At 44.3% G+C, this 15,359-nt stretch overlaps 1 protein-coding gene across 1 annotated transcript in view; it reads right to left on the bottom strand.

The window, feature by feature from the left end:
* Positions 1 to 15,359, bottom strand: part of TG (thyroglobulin) — a 149,302-nt gene extending 133,943 nt beyond the window's left edge. Inside the window, 8 exon segments of the mRNA XM_036406748.2 lie at positions 2,960 to 3,145; positions 5,922 to 6,065; positions 7,168 to 7,274; positions 11,615 to 11,774; positions 11,997 to 12,200; positions 12,630 to 12,727; positions 13,614 to 13,722; positions 15,296 to 15,359. Of these exon segments, the coding sequence (XP_036262641.2) occupies positions 2,960 to 3,145; positions 5,922 to 6,065; positions 7,168 to 7,274; positions 11,615 to 11,774; positions 11,997 to 12,200; positions 12,630 to 12,727; positions 13,614 to 13,722; positions 15,296 to 15,359 (1,072 nt within the window).

The following is a 15,359-nucleotide window of genomic DNA, read 5'->3' as shown; positions in this document are numbered from 1 at the left end:
TTTTGGCCAATAGATATTCAGACTTTAATATTAGCATTTAACCTGACCATTGAGACATAGACACGCCTCTGAGAACACAGGGTTAAAAGCAGAGCTCTCCCCTGGGAGGGTCCTCTTGGGTTTCCGGCGAGAAAGAGTTCGGGTCTCTCCCCCGGCCCAGCTGCTGGCTGGGCAGGGGGAGGGGAAAGCCATGAGGCCGAGAGAGGTAGGCCTGAGCCCCAGGGTAGAAGGGTGGAAGAGAGAGAAAGAGAGAGAGAGAGAGACACCGGGAGCCATCGGGCAGCCCCCCCTGAGACACAGAGAGAGAGAGAAAGAGAGAGAGAGCCGCTGCCTGGGACTGTAACCTTGAGACTTGATAAACATGGGCCTGTGCTGGCAGCACGGCTGAGACGGAGAAGAGGGGGGGGTTCAGCCGGCCGCTTGTAGGAGCTTTTAACCCCTTTTTAGAGAATGAGAACTTTACAGATCATTGACCTTTCCTAGAAGATAGAGTGGAAGATGAAGAAGGAAATGGGCCAGTGTGAGAGAAGTCTGGGCGAGTGAGAGATAGTAGAAGAATAGAGAAGAATCCTAGTGAGAAGAGATAATAGAGTGGCTTTTGCTGGACTCTTTTTGTATAGCCATGGACAGAACCATGTTCCTTGTGATACAGAGACTGCATTCTAGAAGGAAGCAATGGCCTCAGAACCAAGAGAGTTCAGTGTTGATGCCCCTCGGCCCCAGGGGGTGAAAATATGAAGAAGACAAGTGTCCCAAAAGAGAGATTGTGGAGACAGGTGTCCCAAAAGAGAGACTGTGCCTTTTTTTTTTAGATCGAGACAGAGCATCCTTAAAAGACAACCCTAGAAGCAGTTCTAGTCCGTGTTCAGTGGTGAGAGCACTGGACATAGAAAAGAAGAAGTCACGACGGCAGATGTACTCCGGGCAGTGCCACAAGTGACACAGAAACACACGAAGCTTCAGCTGTGTTTCCAGGAGAAGCCCATAGTACAAGAAAGACTCCTCTCCTCTTGATGAACTGAAGATTGATTGTCTAAAAGGTGCTGCTAGACTGAGAGTTAATGATTTGAAGAACAAATGTATTGAGTTAGAAATTTAGTAGAAGAAGAAAAAATGCATTTGTGAAGTTTTCATTTTCCCTGTGTGTGTGTTCCTTTTTATCTGTAGTTGTAGAGTAGTTAATAAAGTTCTGATTCTTTTCTTTCCTAAGTAAGAGCCTGCTTTACTTATTCCTGGTCACATCTCACAGCAGCTACCAGAGAAAATGTATCTTCATAGAGGCACTGGCATTGTGCCAGTGTCAAACCATGACACCAGATATCAGAGATGCTAAGAAAAGCCTTGCTGCATGCAAAACTAAAAGATCACAACAGAAAATAAAAGCAGTATGATATTTAAATTATTAGAATGTGACTCTTAGCCCTGGGGAGGTTCCAGGATCTTTGACCACCAGAATCTGTCAGAGCTGAGAAAGGAGCTGGTCTGCTCTGTTCCCATCTAAAGATGTTATGAATAAGAAAACACCTATTTATCAAAAGTTACATAGTTGATAAAGTTAAACCCACTGTTACTAGTCCTGGGGAGGTTACCCTGTTGAATATCAATTACTTGTTGTTCATCCCCTGTCAATTACCTGTTGGACTTCCCTCTCCATAGGGTCAGGTTTTCACCTATGCTACTTCCTAAAAAATGGCACCCAGGACTGTGAGGAGGAAGTGACATCAGAGCTGGTATGCAAAAGTAGGAACACTTCACCAAGTTCAGCAAAGAAAACCCCTGGAACAACGAGCCACCACAGAACTGAACAACTTAAGTGACGTCTAAGGAGGGAGGACCTCAGAGGTTGAATTGGGGTATGGAAATCCTGCCGCACCCGTGAGGATGAAATCCCCAGCTCTGCTGCTGTGCAAAGTGGACAAAGCTGCACACCCCCTCCTCCTCCTCCAAGCCACTCTGGGAAGCAGCGGTGGCGTGAGCGCGACCCCATTGGGCCCCCACTCCAGTTGGTCACTCTTAATAAAGGCATTAAAAAGGAGAAAAATCTCCTGCCCTTTATTTATCTCAAAAGACACTGAGAGATTTTTCCTTTGGCCAATCTCGTATGTGTTATGAGTAGAAAAAACTGCCCATTTTTTCAAAAGGTTGCAGAGTTCACAGGTTGGGCCAGTTGCTGCCAGAGTGGAATTCTAACTGTTTCTTATTGTAATCACCTGTCATTTTCATTAACTACCTGTCATTATGGTTAAGAATTCCCCCTTTTGTCGAGTGACACCCTGCTGCTTCCTGGAGGATGGCACCCGGAAGGTGAAGAGGAGGAGACATCGGCGTTAGCATGCAAATGACCTAGGAACCAGCATGCAACAGGAGAAGCCCCTCACCAAACCTAGCCAAAAACCCCTAAAAACAATGAGCCAACACAAAATTGACAAATCAAAGTGATGTCTAGACGTGAGGAACAGAATCTAGTACCTGCTAAGACCCTTTTTATCCCTCACCCTAACAAAGATGTTGGCTAGACAGAATACCTCCAATGTTGAAGTGAAAAGCGGGGAATCTCCTGATGCTCTCATGAGGATGGGACCCCCAGCTCTGCCCCCAGACCAGTGGACAAAGCTGCACTCTTCCTCCTCCTCCGTGCCATTCCTGGGAGCAGCGGCGCCATAAGCGCGGACCCGCCAGTTCTCCCTCCCAGAGCTGATCACTTTTAATAAAGGCATTAAAAGGAGAAAGGTCTCCTGCCCGTGTTTATTTCAGTATGTACCACAGGCTAGGGGCTGGCCTCGCCTGCGTGTTCCCAGCACCTCCCGGCCATGGCTGTCTGAGCACCAGCATGGGCCCCGTGGGTGGCACTGCTGGGCCGCGTAGGCTCCGCTGGCCGTGCAGGATGGCACCAAGAGCTGCTGGAAGCGCAGTGCTAAAGACACTGAGGGATTTTTCCCTTGGCCAATCTCATACATACCACAGGCTGGGAGCTGGCCACGGCTCCGTGTGCCCGGCACCTCCTGGCCGCGGCTGTCTGAGCACCAGCACGGGCCCTGCGGGTGGCACTGCCGGGCCGCGTAGGCCCCGCTGGCTGCACAGAATGGCACCAAGGGCTCCTGGAATCGCAGCGCTGCCGAGCGCTCAGCCTCGCACCTCGAGGGGCCTGCAGGGAAAACAGCAAGTGTTAAGCACGGAAAGCTCAAAGTTTCAGAGCCACCTTTGTTTGATCCCATTGTTTGCCTGTTTGGGTGTTGGAACCCAGGAAATTCCTCTGGCTTCCCTGGAGGACTTGAGACCGTGACAGGGGGCTCAGAGACCATGGCACAGAGCCCAAGACCCTTGTGCCTTTGATGCTGACTCATGGAAAAACAATTACCAACCTTTATATGAAGAATTGCAAGTCAAGAAAGTTTAAGTAGAACAATAGTTAGTTTGTCACAGGGTGAAAAATAGATTTTTAAGGTTTTTAGTATGGGGGCTCAGGGTCCCAAGATGGAGGAATTTTTCTTTCTTCTTCCTAGCCTTTTACCTTCTTCCTCCTACCCTCTATCTTCTGGGTGATATTGGCAATTTTAGATTGGTTTAGAATAGAAACTCACTGTCTAACATAGGTGATAGGTATTGGGAAGTTATGGTAAATAATGTACATGTAGTTTTTAGTATAAAAGATAACACTGTCTCTGAGGCAGTCAGAGTGCCTCTGTCTGACTTGCTGAGTAAACCTCAGCAGGCCAGGAGAAAGAATTTTATAGATAAGAAACAATAAACAACCTTGAGAACGAGAACTGAAGAGTTCTGGCTCCTTCTTTGACTGCCAGGATGGGAAAAGAGACTTTCTAATGTATCTCAGGGTCACTCTGACCAGCAGAGATTCCGAGATTGGGAAGAAAAAACAAATTAGGAAAGAGAATTTAACTTCCTGATCACTTCCAGTGGCACATCAACTACTAGCTCAAAATGTGAATTCTCCATCCTCTTTTCCCATGAAGAATTTGCCCCGTGGTTTTCCACTGTAGGTATTAATTTCTATGGAGGGGCTTGACAGCTGGCTTGCAAGTAAAGCTGAGTTAATAGAAGAAATAACAATTGATGAATTTCAAGTGTATCCATAGCAAGGAAGAAGACAAGGCTGTCAGCATGAAAACAGATTAGAAAAGATACATGAAAATTTTTGTAAGCTAGACTACGTGCATCAGTAGATGTGTATATGTGCCTTATTAAATTTCTGTAAAACTTTTGCCAATTACATCGACTTTAATTGCTTTGCACCAATGAATATAATAAGTTATTGTGATGTAGTTAATGACTTAAGATCACACTTTGTTAAAAGTATATAAGCAGGAGAACACACAGAATAAAAAACTTTTTCTTCTTAGACCCTGATCACGTGTGTATGTCACATCCAACCTAATGGTGACAATTTCTGAAAACTAAACAGAAGATAAAGTCTCAACACATTTTTCAGCCGTGGTTGCAAGTAGGCAGAGCAGGAATATTTCTCCCAGGAAACCATGCTGGAGGCTGGGGGAGCTCTAGACCTTTGTACAAAAGCAAAGCTGGTCAACAGAGACAGATGTACAGCCTGGGGAACTGATTTGAAGGCAAACTTCAGTGTTTCTGAAGAGAATGAAGCATTGCTCCGGCAAACAGATCTGCACCTGACTGTGGAAATTTGGGCTGAGAATTTCTCCATTTCCCTCTGCAGGGATCTGAAGATCCTTTTCCTGTCAAACTGGCCTTAAAGGCAAAGAGGGCAAAAATCCAGCAAGTAAATTTTCTGGGGTATGATCTCTCCAATACAAGACTTCACCCTCTGAACAGAAATTTTGCTTGTTTATATTAACCTGAAATCCTACAGCCTAAACACTTCTCAACTTCAAGAAGTTTCCAGCTACACCCAGCTACCTGAGTGAGGCAGCAAGAGCACTATGTCAGAGCAACCTGTTCATCCAGGGGACTCTGACAGCTTCCCCAGTTTGAGTGGATTCAGGTGACAGTGCGAGAGCTTCCTGAGTCACCAGAGCATCCCCCTCAGTGGCTGATGACTGAGGTCACATCTCCATCTTGTGGCTGGTACAGCTTGATCTGTGCTGACAGCTGCTGCAGCCTCAGCCACAGCCAGAGCTAAGCCAGAACCACTGTGCAGTGCAGAGGGAAGATGCCTTCAAAACTCCCCAGAAGGATCAGCTTGTCCCAAAGCCAGGAAAACTGTGTGACTATATGACCAAAAGACTGACATCATATCTGCTTCATATTTCTGGTGATGCAACTCCTTAGCAAGATTCAGAAAGCAATGTCAGAGGAGTTTGGGAATTTGGATGGGAGGATGAAGTATCACATGGGAGATTCAAACTCTTCCCAGTTTGCATTGGGCTCTGGTCTAGGAGGGAGGAGGTCCCTGACCTCCTGTCCTGCAGAGTTCATTGCCTGTAGGTGGAGAAACTCTCTCCCCACATGCCTGTCCTGACCAGGGAAGGAATGGGCCCAAGGGCAGATCCAAAAGTTCAGCCTTGCTGACCAAGGTTCTACAAACTTTTGTGTGGCCTCCTGGGAGTGGAGTGTGTTGTGGTCAGTGTAAAACCCTTCCTGTTTCTGAGTGTACCAACATAAATGAGGGAGCATTTTCTCAGGCTTTTAATTTAATAAATCAACAAATCCATCTCCGTAATCTCGGGGCAAGAGATACAGAGAGTTCATGGGATTTCAAACAATGTGATCTGCAGGCACGTGGGAAAGCATTGATCAGAGACAGGGAAAATCTGCTTGTAAAGAATGTTCAGTGCAGAGGATAAAAGCCATCTGCAATTCAGTGACCTTGATTCTTGCATTGGAAATGTGAAATTATACATTTTTAGAACAACTCTCCCCAACAGTAGCTGTCACATAAAAGCTCCAGAACTGCCACCTGATTTACAGGGCATCTCCTGGGTGCTACTTACATCTGAAGTTGCCAGAGGTGGCCAGCTGGACTGCCAGGAATCTCCTCTGCAGGATCCGATGGATGCTGCTCTCCGTGAACGTGCGGGCAGGCTCTGGCCCTGAGAAAACCGTGTCGTAAACTTCATCCAGCAGCAGCTCCAGGCCTGGGAAAGACAGACTTTTAGCACAGGGACTCCATTTAAGACAGAAGTCACCATTACCCCAGAAGAGCAAAGCTGGGAGATTCTCAGGTAAAATAAATCCAGTTCTCTAAACAAGTCAAATGTGAAGTTGGCATAACCCTTATAACCCTACATAACCCTAATGCACCACACCCTGGACCCAGGGATGGGTGTCCATGCACCACCTTTATGCCTTGACATCTACCAAAACAAGCAAGAAAAACATCCCATACCTAGCTATAGTCTGTGGTTTTGTTAGGTTCAGCCTCCAGTACAGAAACTGATGGAATTTTGGAAACAGATGTTACCAAAACCAACTACAAGTCATTTTGGTTGCATACTAAAAACCAAGACATTCAGTAGTTTCTCTGACTGCACAGATTTCTTGAGTACTTCTTTCTTTTCTGGGAATTAAATGTTGAGGGTCTTGTCTATCACCTAAATTTCAAGATATTGCGCTTTGTATTTTTCCCCTTTAAAAAAATTGAAAATTAAAACCACAGTATCTAAGGAAGGTCTATAAATTCTCAACCTCCTCATTCCTCCTTGCTGAAAAAAGAACATTCTTTCTTCTAAAGCATCCCATCAACTATTAACATGCCTAAATCCTGAGATTATGAGAGAAGAGGATGTCCCTGCCCACTGTAGACAGGTTGGACTAGATGTTCTTTACAGGTCTTTTCCAACCCAAACAATTCTAGATTTTACCTAAGCAAGAAGAAACGAGTTCATTCTTCAGGCCCTTTATATTCCCCTGTATTTGCTAATAGGACATATCAAATATGACACAGCTCCCTAGCGTGGGCAGAAAGTGGACATTCAGAAATCCCATTCCACATCCCAAAGAGGACAGGATTAGCTCCCAACTCCACTCATTGCTGCTGAGCTCTGCTCAAAAGGGTGGGATTTCATTAGTGAGCTCCAGCCCTTTCCATGGGCATTACACTAGTCACATTGTTCTTACCCCTTGTAAGAGTGAAATTGAACTAACAAATGAACCTGAAGACTGACAGTTGTTATTTGTCCCTTCCCTTGGGAATTCAACACCCCCAGATCAGAGGATAAGATGCTGGAAGGCACTCACCTGTGTCTGCTAACTCCCTCCCCAGGCTGTCCACGCAGTAACAGTACCCAGAGATCTCCGGGAACACTTCCCTCACCGAGCTGAATTTTTGGAAAGCCCTTGGGAGCCTGGAATAAAAAGCAGCCTGCTGTGAAGAGCCCAGGGAGCCCCATCAACCACAACAAAGAATCAGCTGTTTCCTTCCTGATTTCATAGGAGAAGGATGTCTGCAGAGCACAAGGCCAGTACAAAAGGCTTTGGTCTCCTTTTGGCAACCAGGCTCTGACATGATCCAGAGTGCTGTTTCAGCAGGATAGCAACTCTCCTAAATGCCATTTTTCTAAACAAATGGTGGATAATCTCCCTTCAAACAGATTTCTGAGCCCTCCTAAACATGTACCCAGCATCTAACTCACTTTCAATTATATTCTCATCTTCAGAAGCCTGTCAAAGAGTGTAAAATAGATGGGCGTTGGCTTAATGTTATTACAACACCCATTCATTAGCTCCTTCCACAAATCTGCATGAGATGGCAGAATGCCTAAAAAAACAGGTTGCTTCCCCTTCCTTACATGCCACGTACAATTTCTGCACTGAATTAAGTACAAAAGCTGATAAAAACCTTGCTAATATCTTCCATTTTCAAGTCATGGCTCAACAGATTAAGGAAAAGGAGAAAGGGATTCTAATATGAAACAAGAATCACTTTGGCTTCTGGAGATCAAAGAGATGGTTTACAGTGTAATATTCTAGGAATGACAACAGCCAGATTCCAGCAAAGCAATTATTTAAGAAAGAAACTTAATAGGGTCCAAGCTAGAAACACCATAATAAATGTGGTCTTAACTGACAGACATCCTAGGGTTTCTCCAAGCAAAAGGTAAGTTTCAAGTTCTAGTTTCAAAGTGCCAAGCTCTAAAACAATCATATTATTTTATGGACACATCCCCTTACCCTGAAATACTATAAAGGTGTGGTGTCCCAGCTGCATGTAGCTTATTTGGAAAAACCTAATAACAAGGAAGTGGGATTTTCTGCTCAACACCTCCAGAGAGTTACACAAATTAGGTTTTTTCCAAGGATGGACACTCAGCAATAAGAATATTGGTGGATTAGGCACTGATTAACTGGGGAAAAGCAGTTCACAGCCTCCCTGTGAACTGTGACCAGGGATTCAGTGCCACACTCCAGCAGCCTCAGGAATGCTCCAGAATGAGTAGCCTGAGAGCAGCAGTGAAATGCTTGTCTGGCTCAGAGCTGGTGCTCAGCTGAGCAGAGCAAGGGGTCATTGCCACCTCCAAGACTTTGCCTGAATCATAGAATATTCTGGGTTGGAAGGAACCTTGAAAACTATCTAATTCCAACCCCCCTGCCATGGGCAGGGGCCACTTCCACCAGACCAAGCCGCTCAGGGTCCCATCCAGCTTTGGCCTCCAACACTCCTAAGGATGGGGCATCCATATTTTCTGTAGGTAACCTGTGCCAGTGCCTCAGCACCTCACAGGAAAGGATTTCTTTCTAATATCTAAATCTAAACCTACCCTCTTTCAGTCCAAAGCCATTCCCCTTTGTTCTAACACTACCGCATTTGTTAAAAGTCCTTCACCTCTCTTGTAGCTCCCCTGAGGTGCTGAGAGGTGCTGTAAAGTCCCTTGAGAGTCTTCTCTTCTCCAGGGGGGACTCTCTCACCCTGTCTTCATAGGAGAGGGCACTCCTGGAAGCTCCACTACCTCCTGTCAGGAGAGCTGAAGATGTTTCTGCTTCCACAGGACATCAAAGCACAGCCTTGGGGAAGCCCACAGCAACAGTACCTCTGTCAGAGGAGGGGGCTGTAAGCTCAGGGTTGTCCCAGCAGTGCTCCTGTCTCAGAATTTGCACATCCCTGTCTAGTGCTGCTTTGCTCTGGCACCCTTCCACATCTACAAACTGAAAGCCCACTGAGTCCCTCCACTTTGGATTGTCAAATCCTGCTCCACTGCTGACACTGGCATGCTGAGAGAGATCAAAATGTCACACTTCAGGGCACAGAGGGACTTCTGCCAGCATGAAAACAATACAATTTAAGGTATAAACATATAAATAGCTGATTTCTGTAGTGTTCCATGTGCACACAGGCATGAACAGCTTGGGGTATTTTAAGACCTCTCAGCTGCCCTGGATTATCATGCACTGTCCACTTCCTAGTCAGGAATATGATCTTTCTTCTGCACTGCTCATGTCCTTGGAGCTCATCACCTCAAGCATCTCAACCTCTGAGTGACACAGGATTCAATGGCAAAATTTGCATCCTGCTTTCTTTCATTTTCAACATTAAAAAGTCACACACACTACTTTATATGGGGCAGATGTGTAGTCACATCTTGTCATTCTGGTTATTTTTGTTCCAAGTGGAGAGTAAAGCTAAATAAATTACAAACAGATATAAATTAGGCCCACACAAACAAGAGGGCAAAACTTTTCTCACCTTATGTGGAAAACCCAATTCTTACCACATTTTTTATTTTCTCAGACTCTTTAACCACAGCCATCAAGATGAGTAGCAAAACCATAGAATTCCTCATCTTTCAGAGCCAGTCCAAACCAACTGTGACTGCATTTAAGTTATGGGTAAATTTCTAGTGTTTCTATATGTTTCAACAAGAATGCTCACACTCAAAAATACAGGAAAACATAAATGTGAAGTTTTTGGCCTTCAGAATATAAGTCTCTGCTCTTGGCTTCCAGCAAAGACTACTCATTATTGATTATTGCAAGAAAGTAAAAAAAAATCTTCTTTGACTTTTGATTTTTTGATAATTCCCATCAATTTGCTACAGGGTGTTCTATATAGCTGCCTATCCAGGCAGGACCTGGACACAGTCCATGCAGAAAAAGTAACAGCAGCCAAGCCCTCCAGGTGAGGCAGGAAATTTGGGCTCACCTTTCTTTGTGGAAGTCTTCTGTTTGGGAAAGTCTCAGCTCTAAACTTCTGAGTTTCCCCATTTGTGTGTTTGTATGTTAAACCACCTGGCTTATTCTGGAATATTTATGAAGGTCTAGGGAAACTGTTTGGAAAGAGAGGTAGGATTATATGTCTACACTTTAAAAATCAGTCTGTGGAACCAAAGAAATTTTCTCCACTGGTTCCATATGACCATAAACATGGGTTAAAATCCCTGTTCAGCTACAGCCCTTTGCTGTGGAACTCATCCCTTCAATTCCACATTCTGCCCTGGTTTGGGGAAGGAATAATGACATTTCAGGCAGGAGTAGTGTGAAAATAAATATATTAATGACCTGAAATACCCAGATATGATGGCAATAGGTTAAGCCAATGCTATAATTAGAAGGTAGACAGCTGGGACTGAAATGATCCTGCTGTGATTAATTACATTACACAGACAGAAAAATCAAATCTTGCAGGTCTTTGCAAGCAAATCTCCCAGTGGGAGGAAAAAAATGTCAATTTAAAGCATTGATTTCTCCACTGTAGTTGCTTTTTAGCATTTTAACACCAACAAACAAAACAGTCAGATTATTTTGCTCTCACCAAAATAGTCTCTCCTGAAGCTCTGACAAATTAGCACTGTGCATTCAGACCTGTCTTTCAGTTTAACTTAAATTTTAAAAAAAGAAACCTCTCCACACAGCAAAACTGACATTTACAATAAAACACCTTTGCTGCTACAGAGCCAAGTCACAATGAGATGTTATGTTTAGTGCTCTGCTCTCCACCAGGGAAACTGGTGCTGACGGAGGAGCCAAGTCAGTGGCACTTCACGAGACACTGAAAGGTTTCTCTGGAGAGTCTGAACATCTGCACCAAAACAAACTCCTCTCCCATCAGCTCCCCTTGCCCATCCCCGTGTCTCCATCACAGTGTTAATTCCCAGCTCCTCCACAGGACAGGGAGCTTCCTATCCCCACAGACAAGGATTTGATCTGGTGTTCTGAAGCACAGCTGTTCATCATTTGCTGTTTCAGCCATGTGAGCAGCCCTGGCACTGCCTAATATTTAGACAGGTAAGAGGTTCTCATCATCAGATGGAACTTCATCTTTGCATGTTATCACTTGTCCATCTGCTCTCATCTCCCATATGGAATTGTCCTTTCCTACCTCATATATACATCCAAATTCCTCTGCTCCTTCTGCATCTATCTCATTTGCTGTTGTCTGTCTGTCTCAAAAGTAGCCCTGGCTACTTTTCCAACTACAGATCACAACGTGGTATCCAGGGCTGTGTGAGGACACAACAATTAGACTGCAGGGATGGATGATATACATATATATTTTTTTTTTTTTTAATCAGCAGATTTAATTCAGAAGAAAAAGGTTTTTCTCACTTGGTCCATTCTTTAACAGAAAATATCATAATGTGCAGTTACAGAATAAGGGCTCCATGTAGCAAAAACCACAAAAAAGCAGTCAGATGGTGCCTTGTAGGGGTATGCAGGATTACATTCTTGATTCAGAAGCCTGAGCTCTTACCTGTTGTAACTATGAACAAGATCAAAAACACTCATGTCTGTTGTGTTGACAAACTTGCACTGGACAGGCAGAAACTCTCCATCTGCTGAGCACTGTGGTGGGCTCTTCTCCCCAAACCCGTGCAGGATGCGACGGTCCCGGATCTCACAGTTCCCTGGACCTAATAAGAAAAGAGGGAATGTTTATTTGTGTATTAATTTCCCCCAAACAGCTGAATGACCACCCTGTTGTTTAAAAGGGGGTTACATTGAGCAGGGACACTGAGGTGCATTATCTTGTTTTTATGAAGAGCAGGGAGTTGGACTTAATAATCTTATTAGTCCCTATTCACACCAAGCCTTTCAAACCCACAAACCCCATCATTTTGTTGAATATCACTTACACCGTACTGGCTTTCCTCTTTGTCTGGTGCCATAAATCTCCATTCCCTCTGGATCTACACACCAGCACTGCCCCAGCTCTGTGTCACACTGCACCTGGTCGAAAGCCCCTGAATCCAGGCACTGAGGGATGTAGGAGATGCTGCTGCTGTTGATGTATCGGCTCACCAAGATCCTCTGCTTTTGCAGCTGGCAGAAGGACAAGCCTGTGGTACCAGAGAGGGGCACTGTTAGAGGAAGGTTCTTGTTGGGCACTGAGTCCTTTATTGAGGCAACATCTGAGTTTTCTCAGAACTACAAGTTCTAAGTCTCCCACCTAGGTGGCATGAGGGCATTGATGGACTTGAGGTTATGAAAATGGGTATAGAGAAGCCCACCACAGATGGGGTTGAAGTTCTCCAACTCAAAAGCCATTACACTAAATCAATCTTTCATTCACAATTTGTCTTACTGGGACAGACATCCAGGTGTATCAGGTTGAAGCCTTGTAGAAACTCCAGACCTTCCAATAGCAATTATCACAAACTAGAGTCCATCAAAGTCTGTGGCTGGCCTTTTCTTGATTTCAGCAGTTCAAATGCAGATTTAAATGGTTCTTTACCCAATCTGAGGAAAGAGAGAAACTTTTTACTTACAAGATATGGGATATCCATTCTGTTTGCTGCCAGGAACCTCAACACCATTCTCATCTACACACCAACAGGAAAGACCATTCCTAGTGCACTGGACTGTCCTGAAGAAGATCACAAGTAATATTTTATTTTGTGTTTGCAGAGTCCTCAGTCAGTACCAGACATTAAAAAAAAAAAAAAACACCAAAAAACCATAAAGCAAAGCAAACCACATCAAATACTTCAAAATCACAAATAATGGAACTGGCAAGAGCTGCATTTCTGGTGACTGATCAGTGGGAGCCCTTAATTCCAGTAATTCTCTGAACTCTTCAGGAATTGCAGATACGTGAATTGAAGTCATTGAGGAAGCAAGCACATTGGACAGAACCCTAATTGTCATTATCTGAAATTCACCAAACACTTTGAGGCAGTTTCAAAGTCAAATCTAGAATGGTCACAGCTGCCACCAGTGGCAAAAAGAAAAGATAATAGAGAAATTAAAATCTGTACTTAGCCTCAGCTTTAACTTGTTAGCTTCTTGCACCTTCAAGCAACATGCTGCTCTCTAAATCACTGTTCTCTGTGTGCTTTTCAGTTCCTTCACTGCCTTTAGAGGGAACCCTGACTGTGCCACTGACCATGGTGGATAAGTTCTCAGTCACTTGGCTGAGCTGTGCCAGCTGGCACTCCATTCACCCATGAGCATGTGTAGGAAGACAGCAAAATGCACCACATTGTAAACTGACCACAAAAGCATTTGACATGCAAATAATGCTGCCAAAATTAGCCTGTTAATCTTAGATAGACATCTTTACTCAGAGATTATTTCCCATAACAAGGAATTCATTTGGATCTGCAACATGGCTCAGTGAAGTCCTTTCAAGTCTCCTGCACCCCTCATCCTCCAGTCCACTGATGCAGTGGCTCTTCCAGACAGGGTAAAACTTCCATTAGCAACAAAAGGTCACATCATATGGCAGCACATTAATAGGAGGGATGAATTACCTGAACTGGCCATCCTCCGAGCACTGAGGAACGTAGGCTTCTCCTGCTGAAAAAGCCTCTTCCCTCTGAAGCTCACACGGACGCAGGGGCTGGGAGTCAGTCTGGTACTCTGAAAACAGCAAGGAGACAAACACCTAAGGGTGGTCTCGCCACAAACCCATTCTTACCAAACCCCTGTTAGTGCCAGTGCTGCAGGGGAGCAGGTTCAGGGGTCCTCCCTGGCTGTTTTCCCATTGCTCCCCATGTGCATTTCCATGTGGGACAGCACAGGGAGGTACTGAACAAACCACTGCTCTGCCAGCTGCAGGATGAGCACATGGTGGAGATGATCATGAAAGCCTTTTCCAGGCCTGTGCTTAGTTAGTCTCAGCTCTGTTCTGCACTGGCCTGGCTATAATTTTCTGGTACTTGGGGTTCTTTACTTACTTGTGCCTATGACCACAAAAGAGCCCTTTGCATAACCACACACACGACTATTAAATTTTCTGAGAAATTATCCTTTACTGAAGCTAAGTCACTCACTATTTCACCAAAAGGAGAGGTATTTCTTCTTAATCTCATAAAATATTTTAAAATAATCAATTTCTAGCACTAGCATCAGACTAATTCCTACTAGGAGTACTCTGTGTTTTCAATGGGACAACTACTGAAGCCACGTAGCAAATTTTTAATGCATTCAAAGCTGCCCTAGCTGCTGTTTTAGATGCAGAATGTAGAATGATGAAATTCAATAAGTTCTTTTTTACAGAGCAGATTAGTTGATCTGACACTTTCCTCACCCTTTAAAAACTGATGAATGTCATGCTCTTAATACCACGGATTAGTTTATAAAAATACAGCAAACAAGCCCCACAGCAATTTAGTCCAAATGTTTGCTTAAGCCAGTATTTGGTCTGAGCATGATCATACACTGTAGTGCAAATACATCATAAGTGTTCTGAATGCTTTTCAGCCTGAAATAATTTGCAACTCATGGAACTTCTACAGCTACAGACCGTTCCTGTTCTTCTAATGCTTCTCAATCACATCAGTTTGTTGAGTTTTTACCGTGTCCCCTTAAGACCATGTGAAAGTTTTCATGAGATTGCAAAATTTCAGGTGATCTCATCTATAAACAATGTCACATAGGCAAAGCTCCCCCTTTTCACCTCAAACATCAGCTGCTCTGGGATGGTGGAGATCCCTTTGTACAGTGCTAGAGAGGGTCTACCAAGACATCTGAGTTAAATAACTAATTCATTCAGTGATTCAAATCACTGGTTGTGCAGGGCTATCAAACTCAGGCCAAAGAACTGGGGGCAGCACTCAGACTGTCCAATATCTTTAGGTTCAAGCCTAAATTAGACGATGGCACCTACAAGTAGAAGATGTGACTGAGGAACTTCACAACCCTGCAGCAGCACCTTTTCTTACCTGTGTTCCTTCTCTAGCCCTTGAGAAAATGGTTTTTTTCCACCTAAAATTCAGTTGTACAAACTAAGGTAAGCCTGACCACTTAAAGATCCTGATAGTTTACTATTCAACCAGCAGCCCAGCCTTAGTTTGCACAGCACTCAATAACCTGCTACATTTGCAGAGTGCAAGATTCAAGACCATTATATACTCCATCAGGACAACACACAGAGCAGCACAAAGATCAGTCACTCTTGGACACAGGCAGAGGAAAGGACAAGTGTACTTACCAAATATATTGGCTGTTGCTATGCTAATAAAGCAACAGAGGGTGCAAAATGGGATGGAGCCCAT

The sequence above is a fragment of the Molothrus ater genome, chromosome 1 (assembly GCF_012460135.2).
Source record: "Molothrus ater isolate BHLD 08-10-18 breed brown headed cowbird chromosome 1, BPBGC_Mater_1.1, whole genome shotgun sequence".
NCBI classification, from domain to species: domain Eukaryota; kingdom Metazoa; phylum Chordata; class Aves; order Passeriformes; family Icteridae; genus Molothrus; species Molothrus ater.
This window is presented reverse-complemented; position numbering and strand designations above follow the sequence as displayed.